Source organism: Colletotrichum fructicola, assembly GCF_000319635.2.
Source record: "Colletotrichum fructicola Nara gc5 chromosome Unknown KSG_Nara_v1_contig01, whole genome shotgun sequence".
Lineage (NCBI taxonomy): Eukaryota > Fungi > Ascomycota > Sordariomycetes > Glomerellales > Glomerellaceae > Colletotrichum > Colletotrichum fructicola.
The window spans coordinates 296138-320450 of NW_027094051.1; the positions used below are offsets into that span (position 1 = coordinate 296138).

Below are 24313 nucleotides of genomic sequence, written 5' to 3' on the forward strand. Positions count from 1 at the left end.
TCAGAGCAAAGGGACCCTTGAGCAGTGTGAACAAGACGTGACAAATGCGAGTCCGAGTACACGAGTCACTCGGACTTCCAACACCTCGGCCGACCGTGGCGGGCGAACCACTTCTAGGCTCGTGAAGACACGCATACTTCCAAGGTTGACTGAGGTGAGCATCGACAAGCCAGACATCGAGTGAAGTGTGTCACGTCTCACCAATAGGATTGGCATTACCGAGCTGGCCACCAGGTGCCCTTGCACTGGACTCTGACACCTTTCAAGCCAAGCAAACGCCATCCATCCGACGAACTGACTGGAGCCATCCGCTGGCCTGGCCACCCTCTACGATGATGACAGATTCAGTCATTCATGCAGCCATCGGTACAAGCTTAACCTTTCTCCCCTCTTACCCTCGCCTTCAGCCACCCCCGTCCTGGCATCAGATTGGTGACAAGACCTTAGCCGCGCTCAGGCACGGACCCCGGCCGTCAGAGGCGAGACCTGACGTTTGACACGACATTTGTCAACGAGATGGACCATCCACCGCACTCGGATAGGTCAGATGCAGACTGTGACAGATGATTGGCAGCTGGTCTGCGCGGCTGTTTGCATGGAAAGACAATAACCGAGGTGCTCATCGAGTTGTCTTCCCCCCTCTCATGTGCACCCATCTCTCTCGACGTGCGCACGCGCAATGACATTGACTGCCGCACTAGCGCCCTCCCGCCAGCAAAAGAAAAACGAACCTGCATTTGTGAGAAGTATGTTCCAGCTGCCCTCTTAGGAGCTAGGGGCAGTAAGGCGCATGTACGGACGGAACACCCCGAGTAGTAGCTCGGTATTTAGCGTTCCCGCACCAGCTTTGGGGGTTCCTGCATAAGAGAAGTCAACGCATCTGCGCCACGAACCAGACCAAAAGACTGACGAACTGGTTGGTAAAGTCTGTCGATCTGTCTATACGCAGGTCATCTGGGTGGCGTTCTGGAGGTTATCGGATCGCGGGGAGCAGGCATTAACATCCAACACAAATATCTGGATGTTGGTTGCACCCGCATCAACATCCTAGCAGGTGTCAAGCTTCCCCAACCTGTCCCGGCAACGTCTCGGGACTAACCTCCCGCAGGCGATTTACAAATAGTAGAAGCCAGTGTCTTGACAGATTGGTGCCATCCGAAATGCAGATGTTGCGGCACCAGCTTCAGTTTTTGGGATCATGGTCCATCATGAACGCACACGCCGCACTGAATGAACATCAAGAAAGCTTATGACCCCCAAAAATAGAAGGGATAACCCTTCTGGGAAAAGTAGGAGCTAGGCGACTCTTCCCCAGACGACAACCTGGAAAGCTTATTGAAAAGTGTGGTTCATCATGTTGAGAGAAATTTGACGTTTCCCATTCAAGGTCCGTGACTTACTGTTTTGTTTCGTCTGATGGCCGCCAAGCCATAATTCCCAATGTCAATGACCGAGCCGCGCACCGCACGGCACGCGTTTCAAGGGAGAATGGCACCGGTTCTCGGCCACAGAGCCACACTCACAACCTCCCAAGCCGGAACACGAACCCGGGAGGTGTCGAGCTGCAGTAGCTTGAGGCGAAGATTCTGACATTTTGTTCCCGCGATGGTGACTATGACTGTTCGAGGTACACGGTTTTGCGCCGCAGCTACACTGCACGTGTGTGCGACGAATCGTACGGTGTCTGGTATCTCTTACCGTCGTGAGGTATTGGAAGCAGCTCGGATGAAGGAAGCTGCGTCAAATCATGTAGGCCGCGGGAAGGAGACACATTCGCGGCGTTCGCGGCACAGTCGAAGAAGTCGTATAATAAGGACATGAAGTTCTGGTCTCAGTCAGTCTTTCTTCCTTCCATCTCATCAGCATCTACAGCTTCTTATCTTCCAAAGCATCTTCTAGATACCAAAGCATTCGCTTCAACAATACTCGAAAAGCCTTCGCTTCACAACTCAACACACAAATCACAATGCATTTCACCAACGTCTTCGTCCAGGCTCTGATTGCCGGCACTGCCATCGCTGCTCCCGCTTCCCTCGTCAGCAAGCGTCAACTCCAGACCATCCAGGGTGCTCTTACCAGCGTCCAGGACTCCCTTGGCAACCTTGACACCGCCGTTAAGGTAAGCTTCATCATCATCTGCTGTATTCATCCAGACTAACAGTCTCTAGGCCCTCTCCGCCTCTGACCCCAACTCTGCCGCCAACCTCCTCGATGCCTCCAACAAGGTCCAGACCAGCTTGAAGCAGGGCACCCAACAAATCCAGGGCGCCCAGGAGCTCTCCCTCACCGATGCCCTCACTCTTCAGCAGTCCGCTGGCGGCCTGACCACCGCCGTCCAGACCGCCGTCACCGATCTGACCAACAAGAAGCCCGAGCTTGACAAGCTCGGCGCCACCTCCGTCGCCGTTGACCAGCTCAAGCAGCAGAAGGCCGTCGCCGGTGACTTCAGCACCGCCGTTGTCTCCAAGGTCCCCGCCATCGGACAGAGCATCGCCCAGCAGTCCGTTGATCAGATCAACCAGTCCCTTGACGGTGGTATCCAGGCTCTGTCTGCTGGTGGTGCCCAGCAGGGTGGTGCCGGTGGCGCTGCTGCTCCCGCTGCTCCTGCTGCTCCTGCCGCGCCCGCTGCTGGCAACGAGGCTGCTACCAACAACGCCGACTTCAAGACTGAGGTTATGCCCCAGTAAGCGAGACGTGCGGGCTAGGGGAGGTAGTTAAGAATTTTCATTGTTAGCGGTCAGACGACTATATGAGAACGTCCAGTGTTGGCGTATTTTGTTTCCTATCATAGGTAGTTGATGGCAAGTCAGCTGAGCTGCCGGAGCAGCTGTGCTGCAGCCTGTATGAGTATAAGAGGCATTTGAACCTATCCAGCGTTTTTTATCAAGTGTGAGATTGCGTGATTGAGTGTGTTGTAAGTAATTTAGTGACTAACATGATTGATCTAGGTCACACGACCGGAAACATTAAGTCGGCCTCTAGAAGGATGACAAGTGTGATGGTTGCTTCCCTTCTCAAACCTCCTGATAATCATAAACATAACGCTTTAACAGGCTGTGATGGAGATGAAAAAGGGAGGCGAAATTTGAAGTCGTGCGTCGACTCGGGCTCAAAACACTTCTACCGCTCCATCTCTTCCCTACAGCTCAACGTCTGATCCTTCCGAGTCACGCAGCATCATGCTGTAATGTTGTGAGTCGTTGGTTTCGCTGATTGATCCTTTACGCCCTCTCATATCCCGAAATCGATTCATATCAAAGATGATTTCCGCTACTAAGACGGTGGAAGTCCCTGGTATATGCGGAGAATCGACGGGGAGCATAGTCCTCGCCGTCACTAGGAAGTCGCCAACCCAGCTCGCCCTCCCCCTTTCACCGAGGAACTCGTCGCTGAAAAGTTTGACGTCCTTCAGAGTATGATTGACATTCCAGTCCGGAAATACTCGACATCTGCGGCGCCACCCGTAAAATCGCTCTTCTAACGGAAGGTCCTCGTCCAGCCCTGCCTCGAGATAAACTGCCACGTATTTCCCGCTTTCTCGACCGGAGCCTTTTTTCTTGAAGATGAGAAGACCTCTACCGACTTCATCGGCGTCACTCTTGCCCACCATAGCCATCATGCTTGTACGCTCCTCGAGAGCCTCTGGCGGGTCGGCAACGTAAAGACGATATCGCGATAGTCCTCGCGGGAAGACGATGAGAAAAAACACCTTAGCTCCCATTCTCCTCAAAGGACTAAAAACTCTTCTCTGAAGATAGATTTGTTCGGCTGGTTTGGGCATTGTGATCATGATGTTGGTCGTCTCTTCCGGGTCGAAGTCGACGGCCCAATTCTCGGGGAACTCGGAACTTTCCTCATACAAAGGAAGCAGTTTCTTTATCGAATCGCAAAAAAATGTGATCCATGCTGATGGAACAGACACGCGTGTGTATTGATGACGGTAGTCGCTGACATGTGAAGACAACGGCAGCATAATAGATCCGCCGCCGTCTCCTGAGAGCATGCAGCTGATCTTTCCGAGAACAAAATGAGGCGACAAAGTCTCTACAAGGGGAAGAGAAATAGAGAGACCCGCATTCGTCATGGAGTAGAATGGGGGAAGAGTTGTCGTATGAGAGGCGGCAGGCGCTCGTCTTTCCACCTGGGATGAGCGAGAGAAAAGGCGTGGGGACGTCGCCATGGGGGCACTCATACCCAGAGCTTCCATATCGCAGGCGAATATGCTCTGGTCGTCGGATATCTTGATGATCTCCTCCTGCAGTCTCACGAACGCCTTGGAGCCTTCACCATAGAGAAGCGGCATGTTGACACCAAACAACCCCAAAAGGCAATACGCCTGGTCTTCTGGGCGCGTCGTAACACGTGAAGAGGCCCACGACATTATCTGTGCGGTGCTGAAGCTGGAGAGAGGCTGCTCATTCAGCAAACACTCTCTGGGAATTTTGGTGATCCGTTTCGTTATAGTCGTGGCGAGCCCGGTCTTTGTCCCCAGCATCTCCCAGTAGCGGCCGTAAAATACGATGTTTCGAGGGGCGATGAGCTCCTGCAGCGTCCAGCCCCGTGTGAACCATCTGCTCTCTTGAAAATGGGTGCCGTATCCCTTGGTTGGTAATTGTATAACATCGGGCATGTAGACATAACAAACGGCGGCGTTCTCATACCAGGCGAACATGGAGTTGATAGCTTCTGATAGCTCTGCGGAGCTGCTCTTGTCAATGCAATTGGTGTCAACCCATGCATGTGAGTAGCCGTCCTGGACAGCCTGTCTGCATGTTGACTGGATTTTGTAGAAGCCCTTCTTTTTGGCTCTTTCTTCATCATCCTGCCAATCGTGAAAGGTCACCTCGCCGTCACCCCACGTATGGGACAGAATGGCGTAGGGAGGAATAAGATCATTGCTGGCGAAATCTTCTAGCTCCAATGTTTGAGTGTTGATCAAGCGCATTATCGCGAACGAAGCCTCGGTAAATCTAGTAGATGCCTTTTTAACTCAGCAATATCATGGTCATCGTATCGACCGTGCCTCATGAGGCCGGGATGAGGGGTCGGGCATGCATCGTCGGATCCTTCAGTGGAGGGGTTCGGAGGTGAACCCCGGCACAGTGATCTTCGCCAATCAACACCGCCTGTTCTCTATCACTCACAAGGCAGAATGAACTTACTAAGCGGGCAGAGTTCAGCGACATTCGACGAAATTCAGGGCACTGCAGGAACAGCTTCAGTGGGTGACGCCACAGCAGCCGCTTGGCAGCGCCCTTGGCCGGAGCTTATCTCATCTTCCGCTGTTAATCTCTGTGTCGATTCAGGATGTTCCCTTCAGTATCTTCTTCACTCCGGCGCATCCAGAGCAATCATGATAGAAAGCCCTCAGCATCATCACGAGACTCCCGAACATCATGCTTTCTTCAGATGCAACCGAGAGGCATCATTGATTGAATGTCCACGTAACCGGCAACCTCCGCATTCTTAATTGGCAGATGAACACCACCAGAGACAGGGGAGGGCATCTCGGTTTCGCCACGGTCTTCATTCTGACATCATTCCCCCCCGACGGAGACTCTGCTCCTGTGACCCTTGTCCCACAATGATGCTCTAGAGCCTTCGACCTTTCTTCAGGGACCTCCTCCCAACTGATCGTCCGGCGCCATCATTTGTACCCTTTACCTGCCGTTTGGAGCTTTAGGTGGTCATGATCGTCTTCTCGTTTGCGTCTTGGCGACGGGATGTCTTTCACCGTTCTGATGCACCACGCGATCACTAACTAATAGAACCCCGATTGCCCTGTGTCTAGGTAATGTTTTAATGTTTCTTTTCATTCTTTGCATTTGTTCAAGCGAACATTTGCGTATCCCAAGACTTCGAAGTACACACCAGCCAATGTTCAATCATGGATGAGAAGCGTAGTCCGGAACACGATGGGGCCACAAATCCGGCCCATCCGCATCCGATTACCAGCGACGATGCCTCCAGGCGAGATCCCACGATACTCGGTCGGCACAGCTTGCAGATAACCCAAGGTCATCGTGTCGCCATGTCACCTCCACCCGACAACGAGAAGAGGACAGTCGGAGTAGACTCAAGCAAGGACGTCAACAAGCCGGACCTAGTCCTCGACGAGAAGAAGGCGAGAAGCCTGCATAACTTCAACACGACCAACTCGCCAATTCATTCAGCTCCTATTTCGCCGACGCATCGCAAGACAAGGCCAAGCCATGACTTCGATCGCCGTTACGATGGTCCCTTTGGCCGTCCCTCCTTAGCGATGACCCGGCGATCCTCCCTGTCGCCGACCTGGTCCCCCCGACCTCCGGGTGTATCTATCCGGTCTCCGCGGCCGTCTACGACGCATGCAGCCCAACCGGCCTCTCCTGCGGATGAGGGAGGACCGTCGAGACCCACGTTCCAGCCGACCCCTCCCCCGCTTAACTACACTCTGCGTACCCGTAAACTCGCGATATTCCTCTTTTGGACCTTGATCCTCTTCGACTCCATCGCGATGCCGATAGCTCTATACTTTGGTCTGTGGTACGGCGTCGGGCCGGGAACAAACACGGCCACCGAAAAGAAAGAGAAGCTTACCCCAAACGCGGTCTTTTCAATTGTCACTGCCGCAGTTGGAGGAGCCAGTATCCTGGAGTACTTCCTCAGGTTCTGGCGGTTATGGAGGAAGGGGAGCACGTGTAGAGTCATCGGGGCGCATCGCTGGTACCTGGACTGGTTCCACTGGAACTTTTCGTTTGCTTGGTTCATAATCATGATTGAACTGATCGTGTAAGTCCTTTGGTAACTACCTAGTATCGCTCATGTTAGTGGATGGATTCTGATTGTGGACACAGAGGCACCGTCCCAGAACACCCACCAATCCGCCTGCTCTCTATGCCAGTCACGACGATGCTCTTCGTTTTCGGCACCGAACTCTTGTTAGTCGACACTATGCGCTATTTCCACGTCCCCGCACCCTGCCGCATCTCGTCTATTCCCAAAGGCGCGCAACTACGGCCTGGAATCTACAGTCTCATCGAAGACATCTGTGCCGTCGACGGATCCGGTGGAACGGAATTCAGAGTCGCGTTGGACAGGAGATATGAAGCAAGCCATGTATTCAGAGCAATGCTGAGACGGTTGGGTGTGTTCTGGGCCGTCGGGGCAGAAGCTTGCGCCGTGCTTTGCACAGTGTTGATTTTCACTCTGGACGGCGATGTTGCTTACACCATCGGCTGGTCGCTGCCGTTCGTGTGGGCTGGAATATGGACAGGTGCTACGTTTTGGTATGTGATAAGGGAACTGAGGAGAGAAAGTAAGGCATGGGCCGAGGAGGCGAGGAAGGGTGCGACTGAGTCTGCATAAAGCCTAGACTTTTCTCTACAGGTAACAGAGACCCATTGCGATTCGGAAGCACTCGAACCATACGAATTTTCAGAACCAACCAGGGCTCAACGACCCAAAGCGCTGCCATGCGCGGCATCCATCGCTAAATTCGACTTCTGCATAGAAACCACGGAAAGACTTCCAGGCATCTAATTGATGTCCCGAGCGCCAAGACGGGCCGTAGCATTGCATCGGCAAGGGCCGCGATCCTATATGCTTGGCCGTTGCTCAGCTCCTGTGTCTTCCTGCTCAACAGCTATCATGAGCACATCGGGCCATACATATGTGGGTTTCAATACGAGTTCTCGCACTTTTTCTTCCAAAGCGCCAGCTTGGCCAGAAGCTATTGGATAACAAGGTATCCTTCTCCGTGTGTTGATGAGATTAGGAAGGTGGTTTTGGAGACAGGACTACTCTCATTGGCTGAGTCGCACTTGAGCCAAAGTTGCAGCATCCTACGAGGTCAGAAATTAGCGATGCAACTGCCTGGAAGGGAGACATATGAGATTTTGGGGGCCGTAAGAAACTATAAAATGGACCTGATTTGAGGTCAAACCGAAAAGCTGATGAATGAGTTCATGTCAAGCCTGCAGATTCTTTCAGCTTCATTCACTTCGCCTTCGACCTCTTCCAATATAGACGCATTGTTGCAATGAAGCTCTTGAGTCTCGCTCTTTTCGCCCCCTTGGTCTCTGCAGTCTGCAGCACTGATCAGGTTAGTCTAACATTCATGCAGAGCACTTTCGGCGAGCCCTATGAAGAGCATGAGGTCTGCCCTGCAGCTGGTAGTTGCGGTTAGTACAGCTCTCACACTAAATGTCTTCCATCAATTATACTAACAGTTGGATGCTCAAGTGAACATGCAAAGCGGTCCTGATGGTTGGGCTCAAAAGGCAAATTGGGTCATCCTGAAGGGAAACTCATGCGTCAGATTTTACAAGTAAGTTTTGACAAGTCTATTCTTTCGCATGATTCCACCGACGATTTCGGTAAAACAAAGCTGACATGAAGGCTACAGCGAATACAACTGTCCTGGCAGTGCTAAGACTTGGGAGCCAACTTGCCAGAGCGTGGATTGGTCGTCGTACATCCTCCAAGACTGGCAGAATGGTGTGATGAAATCGTACACCGTTTGGAAGCAGTAAATTTTGATAACAACGTGTCTGTTGCTGCATTCATTCCCCAGGACACGGTCGCAATCAAGCTTCACAAAATATTCTGTACATGTAGCTATTGATGCATTCATCTCGTGGGGTTTGAAATCAAAATGAACAGTGCAATTTTCATCGCTGCACGTCTTGAGCTCACTTCCATGGGAGGTAGTATGTAAAGTGCCTCAGAGAAGCAATGATGTTTCAATTGCTCAGATACTACTAAACTACGTTGAGTATGTTCAATTTAAGTGACCAGTTGGGATCTTCACGCTCTTCGCCGTATGCAACGTTTGTTTCCAATAATATCTTGTGGTTGAAGGGACCGGGATCAGTCCGGGAAGAAGACAGCTACCATGCCAACCATTTTGCATGGCAGTCGTTGTTCAATTGCAGGAGTTAAGAGAAAGCCTCTCCTCCAGGTTGTCTAACCGCCGGTAGCCCATTGTTTTACAATATGCAAGCCTTCGGATCCGAGTGCCAGCAAGCTAGTCCACGCTAGCATCGGGCACCCGAGAGTCCAAGGGTTGATCGTCGCCGGGTCATTGCCCCACACTCGCGTTCTTTTGTATTGACTGTGTATTATGTATCAATACTTTCCCAACTCGACGATCTGATATGTTGCTCATCTGCTCTGAAGTAGTATCCGTGATGGCCCTGGCTCGCCGGGACTCACTTTCACCAAACGTGAAAACTTCAAGTCCAACATTACTCGACGCGGCTAGTTTCCTAGGCTAGCTGTGTTTTCTTTCCCTCGTCAACATTTACAACAGTCAGAAAATAGCTCCCATGCCAAGATTCGTTGACCATAGCGCCGGTTCAACCCCGATCTATCCGGCTTTCGTAGCGTGCCATTGACTGCCCGAACACGGATTCATCAGGCGAACAGTTGGAGCTATGGCTGCTGATTGTTCTGTGCAGGATCAGCTTCCCCGGGTTTTGGGATTCCCTCCTAAGACTAAGTCGGTTTAAGCAACAAGCCACGCCGAGAGCCCAGACCACATAACCCGCAAAATAGTGCTCAATTAGCATCGTCTGAAGGGAATTAAGCTTCGTGGCTTCCGCTCTGCGTTCAGACGAACGACCTAATATTCGAGCAGCAGCGCCCCTGCGATCATCTAGCAACGGTAGGAACGGTTGAGAAGGACTCAGACAGGCTTGCAAACATTTCTGTCCAAGGGTACTATTTTCAGGGTCCTTGCGGGTCCGGCCCAGCTGTAAGCTCTCAGCCCTATGCATCTGGATGTCAATCTTGAACACGGAAACGGGAAATTATTTCCTATGCTACTCGGGGTTGTGCTGAGTCTTCATTGAGCTCGGATCCAACATCGACAATGAGCTTCTCCAGGCGGGGCTGGCAAGCCTCTCGTTCTCAGACCTCGCAACATGCTCAGGCAAGCACAGGCAAGTTGCGAGGGCAAGGACCCATCGCAGCTAGCAGCGAATTTCTCCTCCTTCCAGAGAGACAACATCGAAAATGAAGTATGGAAGAGGCTATATAACCAGAGATCATGTTCGCGATTCCAGTCAAGTTTTTCTTTCCTCATCCGCATCCACATCTCTCACTTTCTTCTCTCTCTTGAGGACTCTCACTCTCTGATATTCCATTCTCATTCTCTTCAGAACAACTCTCTTTGACAACAGAGCTACACCAAAGAATCCAAGATGGTTCGCTTCCTTGCGCTTCTCGCCGCCGCGAGCATCGCCGCGGCTGCTCCTGCTTGCGATGCCGGCAAAAGCAATGACTGGGACAACAAGGACCATGGCAAAGGCAATGGCAAAGACAACGACTACGGCCACGGCAAGGGCAACAACAATGGCGGCGACTGGGGCAATGGCCATGGCAACGGCAATGGCCACGGAAATGGCAACGGCAACGGCAACGGTGGTCACGGACACCGTACTCCGACTATCTCTGCCAGTGTCTCTTCCACTGCCGTCAACACTGCGGCCGACATCCAGTACACCTCGACTGCCAGCGCCGATGTGGCTGCCGCCGCCGCTACTGCCAAGACCGAGTCTCCTACCTCTCACGTCAAGGGCAAGGTCTTCGACCGCATCATGCAGGTCTACCTCGAGACCACCGCCTACAACAACTCCATCGCCGACCCCAACTGCCAGGCTCTGATCAACCAGGGTATCCTGCTCACTGAGATGTACGGAATTGGCACCCCTTCTCAGCCCAACTACGTCGCCCCCGCCAGCGGTGATGACTTCGGCACCAACAGCGACTCTTTCCTCTTGGTCGACAAGAACGTCTCCACCATTGTCGACCTCCTCGAGGACAAGGGCATCAGCTGGGGTGACTACAACGAGGGTCTCCCCTACACCGGCTTTGAGGGCTTCGAGTACGACAACGAGGAGGAGGGTGACTACGCTCGCAAGCACAACCTCCTCGTCCGCTTCGACTCCGTTACGCTCAACCCCGACCGCCTGGCCAAGATCAAGAACCTGACTCTCTTCTACGAGGACCTCGAGAACGACCGCCTTCCCCAGTGGCTGTTCGTCACCCCCAACCTGTACAATAACGGCCACGACACCAACATCTCTGTCTCTTGCAACTGGACCCGCAGCTTCGTCGAGCCCCTCCTCCAGGACCCCAAGTTCAACGATGGCCGCACCCTCGTCTACATTACCTGGCAGGCCAACGGCCAGTACCCTCTCGAGCGCAACCACGTCGCCGGTATCCTCCTCGGCTCTGCCGTTCCCAAGGAGCTTGTCGGCACCAAGGACAACGCCTTCTACAACCACTACTCTGAGCTTTCTTCCGTCCAGGCCAACTGGGATCTCCACACCCTCGGCCGCTGGGACGTCGGTGCCAACGTCTGGAACTTTGTCGGCTCCAAGACTGGTGATAAGATCCGTGAGTGGAGCAACAAGATCGCCGGCGACATCTTCGAGAACTACTACTGGAACCAGAGCTACGGCGGTGTCTTCAGCAGTGACTCCAACACCTCCCACTTGTACGTCGCTCCCAACCTGGACATCCTCGGTGGTGGCTACCGTTCCATCCTCCCTGCCATCGCCAAGCTCTGGTACGGATCCCGCCTTCCCGACTACTACAAGAACATCATCGAGCTCCCTGATGCCCTCCACCCCCCCAAGGGCTACGAGGTCACCATTGGTCTCACTCCCCCTGAGCCCATTGAGACCCCTATTCGCGTCTACCCTGCTTAAGCACCAGTAGTCGCTTGCATGCGAGGAGTTGAGCTGTCTGGCGGTGAGGACGGAGTTGGCTTTGGTCAAATGAGTGTCTTATACTTCTACATGTATATTCAACCTTTGTATTTATGATTGGTGTAGATAGCTGTCAATATTAAACCCATAAAAAGCAAAGCAGTGTTCATTTGCTTAGTGAAAATAAACCAAGTGACAAGTCTTGTTCATTTTACGAATAAATGACCCATGGGCAAGTTTTACTCTAGTCCTATACTATAAGTTCCTTCACGAAGCGGGCCAGTTGGTATGGATATGCCAAGAGGGATATGCTTAGGTGGATGTGGCAACTCACGCATCGTCTTTGCTATGCCTTGAAGGCGATTCGCCTTTCGGTCTTTCTGCCTTCGACTCGACATGGCGATGAATATTTCCTCCTCCGATGCATTAGGTTTTCGAGCAAGAGTGAAAGAATAAGGTTACCAACAGCAGATTGGGCGGCGTCCTCCACATTTGTCTGATCTTCTGGGAAGATTGAAGCTTATTGACACTGGATTGCATGTTCTAGACTTATGATTCGCATACGCGTGGAAACCTACCCTGCCATTCAAGATAATCTAACCCAACTGTCATATGCTTCTTCTTTTGCCGCCCTTGCAATAAGAAATAACCTGACCTGCCATTTGCAAACTATGTCGATTCATTGTGGCCACAGCTCGTACGCTCCTTTATCTAAATATTTCCTTCTCACAGGCAGAAGCTCCATACCAACACAACAGCAGACTTGCTCTACATCATCTAACCTCATAGCGCCACACCGCCTGGCTTTTTCAACATGGCGCAACTAGTCGACCTCCCAAAGGAGATTATTATCATCATCTGCTCTGTCCTTCGATCCGAGCGCTCTACCAGGCACGTGCTCCACACAAACACCACTGATGAAGAGATTGACCACGTCCTTCATCAGGTGCAAAAAGCTGTTATGAACCTCTCTCTAGTCAACAAGGAGTTTCGCAGGCTTTTGTTTAGAGAGTCCTACACATCAGTCAGCATCACTGAAAAGAGAGCAGCGTCGAAAATGATATCGCTCTTGCGGCTCGTACGATGGAACGACGTCATTCGCAAATCCATCAGGGACTTCCACATACACATCGACGAATTCGAAGACCTCGAGACGTTACAAGAAGCCGATATCATGTTCTTGGAGCAGACAGCTGCTTCTCTGGGCATCACAATCAACAGTCGTCTCAGTCTCCTTGCCATAGGACCCATGCGTGGGCGAGGGTTTGCAGTTTATGAGTTTTGTAAATAAGGATCAGTCCCTTCTACCTTTATGGCCTCTATTCTGCTCTTGCTGCACCTACAATGCATGGAGGAGCTCTTTCTGGAAGTTTCAGTGCCTCACCTTTACTTCATTGGCACCTTTTGCGGCCTGATGGAAGGCATTCGCTTCCCAGTTCTCCAGTCGCTTGCTCTCAGAGGCACCCGTCGTGGTGCAGGCCACGATCTGGACGAAAGCGAGCCTAGTGGGGTATCACACGAAGATCTGAAGAATTTATTTATCGCCGCTCCGAAACTTTGCGACCTATTTCTGCAACGTTATCGTCTTCTGCGCTTGCTTGTCAAACCCAGGAATACTCAGATCCGTTCTTTGGTTCTTCACGGCGTGTATGCCGGTTTTGCTGAGCTGCCATCCACCATTGAGCCTTGCGAGATGTTAGAAACGTTCATCTACATCAAGGCAATGCATGAGATTGAGGATGACTACCTGGAGATATACCCCGGCGAGTTGTACCGCGCCATCACCAGTCGCAATCATGCGTCGTCCCTGCATACAGTTGTTTTGGACTTCCGTCCAAACAATAGACAGGATCCTTTCAGTAGGCGATTTTCCTCGTTCAAAGACTTTACACAGCTCAGGAGCCTGTGGATCAGCATGAACTCCCTCGATAAGGCGGCGCATGAAGACAGATACAACATGCCAATCAGAAACCTTCCTGCCTCTCTCGAGCGTTTTCATCTTGCCGGGATTAGTTGGGAGATTGCCAAAGACTTGTTATGGCTGGCGGATCAAATTGAATGGGGCAAATTTCCTCATCTGAGAGAGGTGTGTATTGATGGCGAGGGCTATGATATCACGAACCTTGTCAACCGGTTTAGGGAGTGTGGGATCCATGCCGACAGCAAGATTGACAATCCCATCACGTGGTAGAGTCAGACTGTCAGTCCTTGGTTATCGCATGGCTAGTAGGATAGAGGTACTTCAACTGATGACATTTCTTTGTGATCAAAGTCTTCTTTGACCCTAAAGCATGAGCCTTTCTTGCGTACAGCAGCTATGCCAGTTGGGTTGATGCAGGAGATCATCCACTTTCTTCTGCGTGTCTGAGTGCCCTTTTTGAACTTGTGTATACAAAGCACCAACTGGAAAAGCTGAGGCATGCCGACTTGTTTCGTTGGTTCCTTGATTAGGCCTCTTTCTCGGCGACGACCATGGAAGTTTCCCACGTTAGGTAGTGAGCAGATTCGATTTGTCGTCACGCGTCTTGTTCGTTGGTAACTGCATGAAAACTCTTCAGGCGGGTACATAGAGATCGCCTAATCTTCCTGGGTCTACGCAGCTCCATTTCCTGCGTTCTTGCTGCCGTCGTCGCTGCTGTGGTTGCTGCAGTCCGCTGTGGTCGTCTTCTGCCATCGTCTCCGATCGTCTCTATCGTTATCTCCATCGTCTCTTCTCCTTCTCCCTGACCTCTGTTCGTCAAATCCCGCTGACACTCCTCGTCGCCACATCAATACCCACGGACTTCGCCATGGATATCAAGGATGTCTCCGAGTCATCGGAGATGGCGGCCCAATTCCGAGCAATCATCGACGATGCAGAGCGTTCCAACCGTCGGAAAGGCGAGACGCCCCGCGACCATCTGCCTTCCTCCCTCTTGGTCAGCCAGTTCAACGCCGCGATTTCTTCCAGAGGGCTCCCCGACGGCATGGAAAGAATGATCACCACCCAAGTGCCTCCGCCGTACCCTCCTTGCACCCGTCCAGCTCGGGCCCTCACGCCGCTGCCGATCTCGAAGATGAAGCTCCAGGAGCACCACCGCGGTCATCTCGTCATTGTCCGCACGCTTACGGTCACCCACAGACCCAGCGCAATCACGGTCATCGTAGAAGACGAAGAGGGTACCGCTGTCCTGCTTCAGTTGTACAATCAGCCGGAGGAGAGCCTCGTCAAGGCCGACGACGTCTTGCCTCAGGGCAGTGTCTGCCTCATTAAGGAGCCTTTCTTCAAGGACACCCCGAGCGGCTCGTACAGTCTGCGAGTGGACCATGTTGGCGACATTGTCATTCTTCCCAGCAACGATGAGCGCGTCCCAGAGGTGTGGCGAGCGCCCAGAAGCATCGACGGTGATTCGGAGCAGATTCGCTTGCAAGGCAACGCGGCGGTCGCCGAACAGGATTGGAGCACTGCTGAGCGCCTGTAAGTCTGACAATATCACTGAGTATCAAACGAGTTCGCACATCTAACATTTGGTAGGTACTCCGATGCACTTAGCTTCGCCACGACCACCAAAGAACAGCAAGCAGCCCTCCTGAACCGTTCTCTGGCAAACTTACGCCTCGACCGCCCGGAAAAGGCCCTCGAAGATGCCCTCAGAGCTCGCGATGGCGGCGATCCGACCGAAAAGGGTCTCTTCCGAGAGGCGAAGGCGCACTACGCAATGGCGCAGTTCAGCCTGGCCGAGAGTAAACTTGTCCAGGTCCTCGACCTCAATCCCGATAACAGGGACGCCAAGAGCGACCTCAAGAAGACCCGTCTCCGTCTTCGCGAGATGGAAACCGGCGAGTACGCATGGAATTCGATGTACAAGCAAGCCAAATTAACCCCACCTATCATCGATTGCGCTACATACTCTTCGCCCGTCGACGTACGTGCCTCCCCAGGACGTGGCAACGGTCTCTTCGTCACCAAGGCCGTCAAGGCCGGTGACCTGCTCCTCTGCGAGAAGGCCTTCGCCTACTGCTACGCCGACGAAGATGACCCCGTTAGTCGCAAGAATGTCAAGGTTTTGATGAACATGAGTACGAATCGATCGAGCATGGGCGGCCAGGCCAACCTTGTGTCCTCCGTTGTACAGAAGCTGCACCACAACCCATGTCTGATGCCGCGTTTCATGGACCTTCACCGAGGAGGTTACCGCGCCGTCAAGCCGTCTGAGGGAGAGGATCCCCCGGTTGACACGTGAGTGCATCTTTCTCTGCGTCACCTACGATCCTTTCGCTGACTCTCTCCCAGGTTCCTCGTAGAGAGGACCATCAGCCTGAACTGCTGCGGCGCCCCACGCACGATGCTTGCCAACCTCCCACAACCCGGCAAGAAAGTGGAAATTGGACACACTACCTGTGGCATCTGGACCATCGCCTCCCATATCAACCACTCTTGCTTGGAGAACTGCTGTCGATCCTTCATCGGAGACGTCATGATCGTCCGCGCGTCGCGGGATATGCCCGCCGGCACAGAGCTGGTCTTTTGCTACCAGTCAATCGACATCGGAGACGACTATAAGGCGACTCAAAAGCGATTCTCGAGATGGGGCTTCACCTGCGAATGCGAGCTTTGCCTCGACAAGAAGATGACGCCAAAGGCAGTCTTCATGAAGCGTCAGGCTCTTCGGGAGGATATGCTTCAGGCCCTCCGGGGTTGCAAGACGTCTCTAGCTCAAGAGCTGAAAGCCCCGAGACTTGTGAGAGAACTGGACCAAAGCTACCCGAGCCGTGAGGGAGCCCTGCGTTTGGGGTCCTGGGACGGCCATCTGTCCCTCGGCAAGTGCGCCCTGGCGCGCGGCAAGATGAGGGAGGCCCTGGAGCGGACGATCAAGGCGTTGGAGGCAACAGGCTTCATCTTCGAGAATACGTCAATGGAGGATATGCGCAAGGGATCGAAGCCAGCTATCAAGAGATGGGGCGAGCTTTCCAGCTACACGGCTGGGGCTTTCACTTCAATGTCGCGCGCTTACGCAGTTCTCGCGCCGCAGCTGCAGAAGTGGGCGAAGGACCAAGCCCGCACGGCGCATGTCATCCACATAGGCGAGGGCGAGACAGTGGGCACCGTGCATAAGTATCATAACTAGAGTAGACCGGGGCTTAACTAGAAGGAGTAGGCTGAGGGAGGTATGAAGAAGTAGACTACCCTAGACTACCTATATTCCCTATAGAGTGACTAAGTAAGTTTCCTGTGTGCTCGCTATCATCGTCGTCGTTGTTTTCGTTGTAGTTAGTCGCCAACATCGGTCTTCATCGTCGTCTTCTGTGGTCGTTGTCTGTCGTTATCATCCTTCGTCGTTATCGATGCCGTCGTTGTCGATATCGTTATTCATTATAGCCAGTAACCGTCGTTACTATTTTCTTTAGTCGTTAACATCGGTCGTCGTCGTCGCTCATCGTTTTCGTCGCTATCGTCCGCCGTCATCCTACCCCAGAGTTGCTGCCGCCCCCACGCCGAGTCGAATTAGGCGAGACCCAATGTCGCGACTCGATGAAGTTCCCAGGTCTTCGGGTGTTGTGGCTAGGGCACGTCGCCTGTTGGGGCCCGAGATGGTGAGTGAGACATGAAGGAAGACGCACGGAAGAAAGTCGCGAAGAAAATCGCGAATGGTCGATTCGTATGTTAGTATCAATTCGATGTTCCTCTCGTCAGTTGGCCGCCCCCATCCCGAAGGTCCATCTATAAAACTATCCACGCCCCAACGCCTTGGTCCCGACTTGTCCCAACAAGACTTCTATCCTCTTAAAGTGCCATAATCCATAGCAGAAACCATGCCAATCATTGGTCCCTGTATCCATATGATATGGACCACTCCGCCCGTTCTTCTTCTTCGGACCTTCTCTAAACCTTTGGATAATTCGTCTCGTACGTAACCCCATAATTCTTAAAATACCGAAACTCCTTGATAGACACGACCGACGTCTGGAAAGCGAGAATGCTGTCGTAATACACGTATCAGCAAACCTCATCAAAAGAATAGAACGGGAAGAAAGAAGGGAAGCCAGTCGAAAACTCACATCAACACCGCGCAAAGCAGCGTCACGATCCAACTCAGCGCACAACTCGCCCCCGTGCAAAACGTCGTGTTCGCCGAGAACAACAGCCCGAACGCAACGAACCAGAACACAATCTCCATCGTGTTGAGAATCGCGTTGGCCTTCAGCGAGGCCCACTTCTTGAAGCGCTCCTTGTGCCCGGTGAGGAGCTGGTAGCCGATGATGATGAAGGATTTGATGCCCTGTTCAGCGGTCCAAGATCAGCGGCCATTCAGAGAAGTCTTGAGGCGGTGGGATGAAGGGGGGGCGAACCATGGTGAGGGCCATCATGTTGGCTCGCGTCGTGATCACGGGCATAGCCATACGCGCAATGGTGAGGATGATGGCGGAGGTCATGATGACGAGCTGGAGGATGTGGACCTTGGTCTTGTGGCGCGGGTCGAAGAAAGGCTTGTCGAAGAATGTTCTGAGTTTGTCCATGATGGAATCTTCCTGCTAGAGTGGTGACTGCTCGGTGATGTTGACGTTGTAGTGACGGGAGATGCTGTGCACGGCGGGCAGCTGCGGTGGTGGTGAAGCGAAATGGTCTGAGTAACTTGGATCCTGAAATAACCAAATGTCACAACACACTCAGGCGGGATGGTAGGTATTTTATCAAACCCCCGCCAAGCCCTCCCATTTTCGTTGTTTATACGCATACGCATTCATCCCCAGTGACAGACCGTCTCCATGGGCATATACGGAGTACACGTATAGCGAGGCCATCTGTACGCGTATAGAAAATCGTAGCTGGACCCTGCGCCGTCCCTCCACACTGAAAAAGACCCTCACTCCACCGTGCCGCCACGCCTATCTGCTCGGAGAATTTCCCATAGGCTGTGCTTTTGTTAGCCTATTTCACAGTTAGCCGCATGGTGCATCGCCCCTCTGAGTTTGAAGAGGCTTAGATCTCGTCCGCGTGGCATGCATGAACCCGACAGCTTGGCTCTGGGCGGATTGGGTGACCAGTCTCCATACGTTAATTTTCAGATGGCATTTTTCTGCGTCCGAAACGGCTTGGGATAAGGGGCTAAATAACAAAATCTATACGCGTTTTTCTTACTGCAACCAAAACGTTCAACTCCAGTCCACCACGCAACCTCACTCAACCTTCCCCTCCCTCCTCTGCCGCTCAACCTTCTTCTTATACTCAACCCAATCATCACTCCTCGGAAACGGCACACCCTCAGGCACATCCACCCCCAGAAACTCACAAAGCAGCCCCCACCCGTCCCCCGGACAAAACTCCAAAAACTGCCTCCCGCCCTCCCCCAACGCCCTCACCTCCGCGTGGTGCCGCTCCCAATACCCCCTCCCGTTCCTCTCAAAGTCGCCCCCCCAGCATGCAGAGTGGTACGCCGCCGCCAGCCCCTCCATCGGGCTCCTCTTCTCCCGGTCGCGGTTGACGAACCCGTGGATCAGCGTGTCGCGCATCGACGCCGCCCAGGACTCAAACGAGCGCGTGGAGAGGATGATGGGGCAGTCGGGGTACGCGGCCGCCAGCGCCGTGGGGAAGAGCGCGGGCGGGAAGTCGGAGACGGCTTCGTAGGGCGCGAGGATGGTTTCCCACTGCTCGCGGGTCCAGGGGGTGGTGGTGATCTTCGTCTGCTCTGACGGGGAGAACGGCGGGATGTGGTCCACGATGGCGCGGATCCAGAACTCCTGGTGGTTGTTGACCCCGACTTCGCGCATGTGGTAGACGGGGCTGATGCCGAGCTGGATCAGCGCGTCGGCGAGAGCTGCGGCGAGACCTGTTAGTATGTGTTGTCATGGCATGAAAAGAGGAGGGAATAGCCATTGGATAGCCTACATTGGGTTCCTGTCCTAGGAAGCCCGAGAATCAGGACTTTCATCTTGGGTCACGTTGTGGGCTCAGATGACGGCTGCTTTCTTCAAAGGATTTTGCTTGCTGGTGTTGGCACATGTAGTACGAAGAAGGCTCATCGCCGCGACGTCGAATCCTTTTTAAAGACTTCTGGAATTGGGTTCGTGACGCATTGGATGAACCTTGAAGTGATCTGGCAGTGGTTATCGGCAACCCGGCGTTTGCCCCAACCCCCGGTTTGACCCGTTGTGGAGGTCAGGTGAGTTGCCGGGATAGGAAACTGGGACGGGGAGGGACCGGGTCGGAAGCCTTGAAGGATGTTGGAAGATTCGGCCCCTCTCCGCGGGGTATGCCGGGCGTCAAATGCATCAGTATGCACCAAAAAGAACATTTCCCAGTAACACGGTGGTGGTTCACCCTCTAGATCAACAACAACGGGAAGACTTCTAGCCGATGTCACTCTGCAATGGTCACGCGTCTGGAGAAGGCCAAGGGTGGTGAGAGCTGATCAAACTCAGCTCGCTTTATTGCCGCTCATGGCTGGAGTATTCACTCTACAGCCGACTGATGCAAGGTATTTCTGTTTAAATGAGTGTTGAAAGAATCGAAAATGAAACCCTAGGCCGTGGAGCCTGTCAGGCTGATGTTGAATAGCCCCAAATTCTGATTTCCATGCACCGGAGTTATGTCCGGCTCGAACCCCACAAGTCATACTGACACCAAGGCGCCGTTTTGTTGAACCACTTCATCGTTTCCTCCCGTTCGCTTTGCAGCGGATTCGTTGTCATTCTAGGATGGCAGACTAGACCTGATCGACAGGAACGCGAGGGTTCATGCCGAGACCGAGATGGCGCTTCACGGCCTTCCAGCACTCAATAAGAGCGATGTACACGACCAGGCAAGCGGCAACAATACCCCACTCCCAAGTGATCATGTCATGCTTGAAAACAGCACGGTTGACCACAGGCAAGTAGATGACGGGGAAAGTCAATACAAAACCACCAGCGACAGCCCAGAAGAGGAAACGGTTCTTGTAGACAGTCTTGAAAACAGCAAACGGACCGGTCCACAACTCGGGGTTCATGTTGAACAAGCTGCGCTGGAAGTGCTTGACTTCCCAAGAGGTAACCAGGAGCAGGAAGCTCAGGGTGGCGTAGACGGTGGAGCGAGCTCTGAAGACAACACCGCAGGTGTCGTTGTAACCGTCGTTGCACATGCTTCCGAGGTCTCCGCCACCAGGGCCGTACGCAACGGAGGTGAAAGCGGCGAGACATAAGGAGCCCATGTAGAAACCGTAAATCATCTTGTCGCGGATCAGATCCCAGGTGAAAACACCAATGCCGAGGTCGTGGGGTGCGCGCAAAAGAATGTCCGGTTGAGCCTCCTCCAAACCCAGACCAATGGCCAGGAACGAGGAAGTAATGAGGTTGACCCACAGAATCTCCAAGGGGGAGAGGGGGAAGATGGAAGTGCCACTGCGGTCCTTGAAAGAAAGTCCAATCAGGAGAAGGATGACCTGGGCAATGTTGGAAATCAGGAGATGGAGCAGGAACTGATCTACATGTTAGTCTGAGCTCACAAAACGGGAAGGAAATCAACTACCTTTTGGATGTTGTCAAACAAGCGACGACCCTCCTTGATAGCAGTGACGATAGATGAGAAGTTGTCATCAGTGAGAACCATATCTGCTGCCTCCTTGGAGACGTCACTGCCTCTCTTGCCCATCGCAATACCAACATCCGCCTTTTTGAGAGCGGGGGAGTCGTTCACACCATCACCAGTCATGATACAGTAAGCCTTGCGACGATGCATCGCCTCGAGCATTCTGACCTTGGTCAGTGGGCTGCAGCGGGCGACGACGAGGGGAAGAGCGGGAAGAGCATCGACCTCCTCATTGCTAAGGGCGTCGAATTGACCAGCCGCCATAACAGCTGTCGGCTGCTCCCCTCCGGTGAGAATGCCGACTTCGTGGGCAATGGCAGTTGCAGTCTTAATGTGATCTCCAGTGACCATATGCACAGAGATGCCTGCAGTTTTGCAAAGCTTCACAGCGCCAAGAGTCTCAACACGGGGAGGATCGTACAAGCCGGCAAGACCTAGGAAGCGAAGCTTGCACTCAGTCTCGTTTCTTTCGCTCGCATTGACGTCGCTGTCGAGGAACCTGTGAGCGACACAGAGGACTCTGAGACCTTCGGAGGCAAGCTCGTCGGCCTTGGCGGCGATCTTGGCCTTGACAGCTTCCGGCTCAGCCAGGCGCTGCAGCATAACCTCAACGGCACCCTTGGTGAATACTTGGCGAGGGGCCGAAGGGAATTCGTAGACAACACTCATGAGCTTGCACGAGGAGTCGAAGGGAAACTCGTAGAGCATCTTCGTCTTTTCAGACGAGACAAGGTCGTTCTTTCCCTTTCCGTAACGCATAGCGAAGACCTGGAGGGCGATCTCGGTGGGCTCGCCAATAGCGGACCATGAGACGGGCACCTCGGTGGCGGTGGTCATGGACTCAGTGTCGGTAGCCGTCTTGCCATCGGTAACGGAGGCATTGTTGCAGAGCGCAATAGCCTTGAGAAATGAGCCCATAGAAGAGGTCTGGATGGTGTCGTCGGTCTTCTCAACCGTCGGAGTCGACGCTCCACTAGAGGCCGAGCTCGATGCGGCGGAGCCGGGCCATCTAACCGTGCCGCTGGTCGGATCATAGGGGTCGGTAGTGCCCTCAATGATGGCAGTTGTGTCTTCGGCCAGCCAGATTTTCCTGGTAACCATACGTCCCTGGGTAAGCGTGCCAGTCTTGTCGGAGCAGATGTTGGTCACACCTCCAACGGCTTCGAGAGAAGACAGCTTGCGGACAATAACGTTGCCAGACGCCATTGCCTTGGTACCAACAGCCATGGTGATGGTCAAAACTGCGATGAGGGACTCAGGAATAACGGCCACTCCGACGCAAATACCATAGATGAGGACCTGGTCATCAATGTCGAACTTGCTGACGGAGAAGACAATGATGGCAAGCAGAATGGCTAGGCCGAAAAGTAGAAGGGCAAACTTGCTCAGCTTGACCTGAAGGGGAGTGCCCTCAAGACCCAGGATGCTCTTCATGGCAGCCTTGAAGCGCATAACAGCACGCTTGGGCAGAGAGGCGTTCTCGTCTCGCTTGCGGGTTGTGCGCAGCATCATGGCAATCTTTCCCACCTCGGTCTCCATGCCGGTAGTGGTGACGATGCCGCGAGCGCGTCCGCGAGTGACGGTAGTAGCAGAATAGACCATGTTGATGCGGTCGCCGAGAGGGATGTCCTCCTCCTCGAGGATGGCTTCAGGGTGCTTGCTGATGGGTAGCGACTCGCCAGTCAGGAGGGCCTCATCGATAGAGAGGTTGATACCCTCGAGAAGACGGAGATCGGCTGGGACGACATCGCCAACAGCGATCATGACAAGATCGCCCTTGACGAGTGAATCTGCCTTGACGGTCTCCGCGATACCGTCGCGGACGACCTTACATGTCGGAGCGGACAGCGCGTACAGAGACTGAATTGTCTGCTCGGCATTGTAGTCCTGAATAAAGCTACGAAATTGTCAGCAGCGAAATTCGAAGAGTTGGCGAGTGTGAGACGTGAGGCTGGTGGAGATGTGAATGACACGGGCAGGGGCAGGGGCAGGGGAAGCGCCACACCGCCGACACCCTTGTACACTTCACTGGGCGAGCGGCCGGGAGGGGTGTCACCCAACTCACGGGCGGCGCAAGTGGTATTTTGTTCAACCAACCACACTATGCAGCCACTCCACCAAACAGGCAAGTCAAAAAAAGTACCCGCGTGTGCAGCAGAACCGTCGGGAGAAGAGGGCAGAAGATAGGGCAGGCTATGCTAAGGTAGAAAGCAAAACGAGGGGGGCAAAGACTTACCCCACGACGATGTTCAGAAGAATGACGGCGGTGATAACGCCGCCTTCAATGTAATCTTGAATGGCAAAAGATAGGATCATGACGATCACGAGAACGAGGGTCAGACTGTTGGAAATCTGTCTCATGACAATCTCCCAAATGGAGAGGCCCTTGGCACCCTCGATGCGATTGGGCCCATCACGATCGAGGCGGGCTTGCGCCTCAGCCTTGGAGAGGCCATTTTCAAGGTCGGTCTGCCAGAGAAATCCTATGTCCGAGGCAGGGGCGGCGTGGGCAGGCCGTTGAGGGACGGGGTTGGGTATGGGCGGGGGCCGCGGTATAGACGGTGGCTCGTCCTGCTCGGGGTTGACTTCCGCAGCAGCTGTGTGTTGTTCACCATGCCTGACGGCTTCGGGTTCTCCCATCGGATATCGGTAGGTTCAGCTAAAGACGGCGCTCGAGATTCAAGGGTGTTGGTGCTCTTGTGAAAGCCCAGCAGACGAAAGTCTTGTTGAAGAGTTGACGAGAGAATGGCAAGCGTAGAGCTTGGGTGATCGGGGTGGTGATAAGGAGGAGAAGAGAGAGAAAGGGTGGAACAAGAGCGGAGGGTGGTGTCAAGTTATACTTGAGGCCCGGGCGAGGGGACTTGTGCCAAGGGAGGGGAAGACGGGCCAGGTTCAAAGTAACAAGTGCTGAATAGCGTATGGATGGTGGTAGCTGGGAATGAAGATGGATGTATCCGTCAGGTCCCTTCCGTCGGGGTCTTGGTTCTTGGGTGTTTGGGGGGTGTGCGAGTACTGGAAACAGACAACGGCGGCCGGTCGGGGGAGGTAAATGGAGCCGAGCGAACGGGACTGG

At 53.5% G+C, this 24313-nt stretch overlaps 9 protein-coding genes across 9 annotated transcripts; 5 read left to right on the forward strand and 4 right to left on the reverse strand.

Moving 5' to 3' along the window:
* Nucleotides 1-1966: 1966 nt before the first annotated feature.
* On the forward strand, nt 1967-2687 carry mp1-1 (Cell wall mannoprotein 1; the record flags this gene model as incomplete). The annotated part of the gene is made up of 2 exons (XM_032023277.1): nt 1967-2119; nt 2169-2687. 2 exons carry the CDS (start codon nt 1967-1969, stop codon nt 2685-2687), a joined length of 672 nt encoding a protein of 223 aa, XP_031879905.1.
* A 452-nt stretch (nt 2688-3139) lies between these two features.
* Nucleotides 3140-4945, reverse strand: CGGC5_v000091 (Vegetative incompatibility protein HET-E-1; the record flags this gene model as incomplete). Its single annotated transcript, XM_032023279.1, has 1 exon — nt 3140-4945. One exon carries the CDS (start codon nt 4943-4945, stop codon nt 3140-3142), a length of 1806 nt encoding a protein of 601 aa, XP_031879932.1.
* Nucleotides 4946-6031: 1086 nt separating this feature from the next.
* On the forward strand, nt 6032-8513 carry CGGC5_v000092 (uncharacterized protein; the record flags this gene model as incomplete). Its single annotated transcript, XM_032023281.2, has 6 exons — nt 6032-6771; nt 6837-7220; nt 7256-7268; nt 8105-8162; nt 8224-8308; nt 8387-8513. 6 exons carry the CDS (start codon nt 6032-6034, stop codon nt 8511-8513), a joined length of 1407 nt encoding a protein of 468 aa, XP_031879886.2.
* A 1671-nt stretch (nt 8514-10184) lies between these two features.
* Nucleotides 10185-11696, forward strand: phoA-0 (Acid phosphatase; the record flags this gene model as incomplete). The annotated part of the gene is made up of 1 exon (XM_032023282.1): nt 10185-11696. The coding sequence occupies one exon, from the start codon at nt 10185-10187 to the stop codon at nt 11694-11696; it is 1512 nt and encodes a 503-aa protein (XP_031879914.1).
* An 814-nt stretch (nt 11697-12510) lies between these two features.
* On the forward strand, nt 12511-12987 carry CGGC5_v000094 (uncharacterized protein; the record flags this gene model as incomplete). The annotated part of the gene is made up of 1 exon (XM_032023283.1): nt 12511-12987. The coding sequence occupies one exon, from the start codon at nt 12511-12513 to the stop codon at nt 12985-12987; it is 477 nt and encodes a 158-aa protein (XP_031879910.1).
* Nucleotides 12988-14485: 1498 nt separating this feature from the next.
* On the forward strand, nt 14486-16804 carry PAPP5 (Serine/threonine-protein phosphatase 5; the record flags this gene model as incomplete). Its single annotated transcript, XM_032023285.1, has 3 exons — nt 14486-15153; nt 15211-15915; nt 15970-16804. 3 exons carry the CDS (start codon nt 14486-14488, stop codon nt 16802-16804), a joined length of 2208 nt encoding a protein of 735 aa, XP_031879912.1.
* Nucleotides 16805-17559: 755 nt separating this feature from the next.
* Nucleotides 17560-18194, reverse strand: CGGC5_v000096 (uncharacterized protein; the record flags this gene model as incomplete). Its single annotated transcript, XM_032023286.1, has 3 exons — nt 17560-17656; nt 17736-17956; nt 18027-18194. The coding sequence occupies 3 exons, from the start codon at nt 18192-18194 to the stop codon at nt 17560-17562; spliced, it is 486 nt and encodes a 161-aa protein (XP_031879911.1).
* A 660-nt stretch (nt 18195-18854) lies between these two features.
* Nucleotides 18855-19606, reverse strand: CGGC5_v000097 (uncharacterized protein; the record flags this gene model as incomplete). The annotated part of the gene is made up of 2 exons (XM_032023287.1): nt 18855-19492; nt 19564-19606. The coding sequence occupies 2 exons, from the start codon at nt 19604-19606 to the stop codon at nt 18855-18857; spliced, it is 681 nt and encodes a 226-aa protein (XP_031879916.1).
* Nucleotides 19607-20380: 774 nt separating this feature from the next.
* Nucleotides 20381-23880, reverse strand: cta3-0 (Calcium-transporting ATPase 3; the record flags this gene model as incomplete). The annotated part of the gene is made up of 3 exons (XM_032023288.1): nt 20381-21130; nt 21181-23137; nt 23477-23880. The coding sequence occupies 3 exons, from the start codon at nt 23878-23880 to the stop codon at nt 20381-20383; spliced, it is 3111 nt and encodes a 1036-aa protein (XP_031879915.1).
* Nucleotides 23881-24313: the final 433 nt, after the last annotated feature.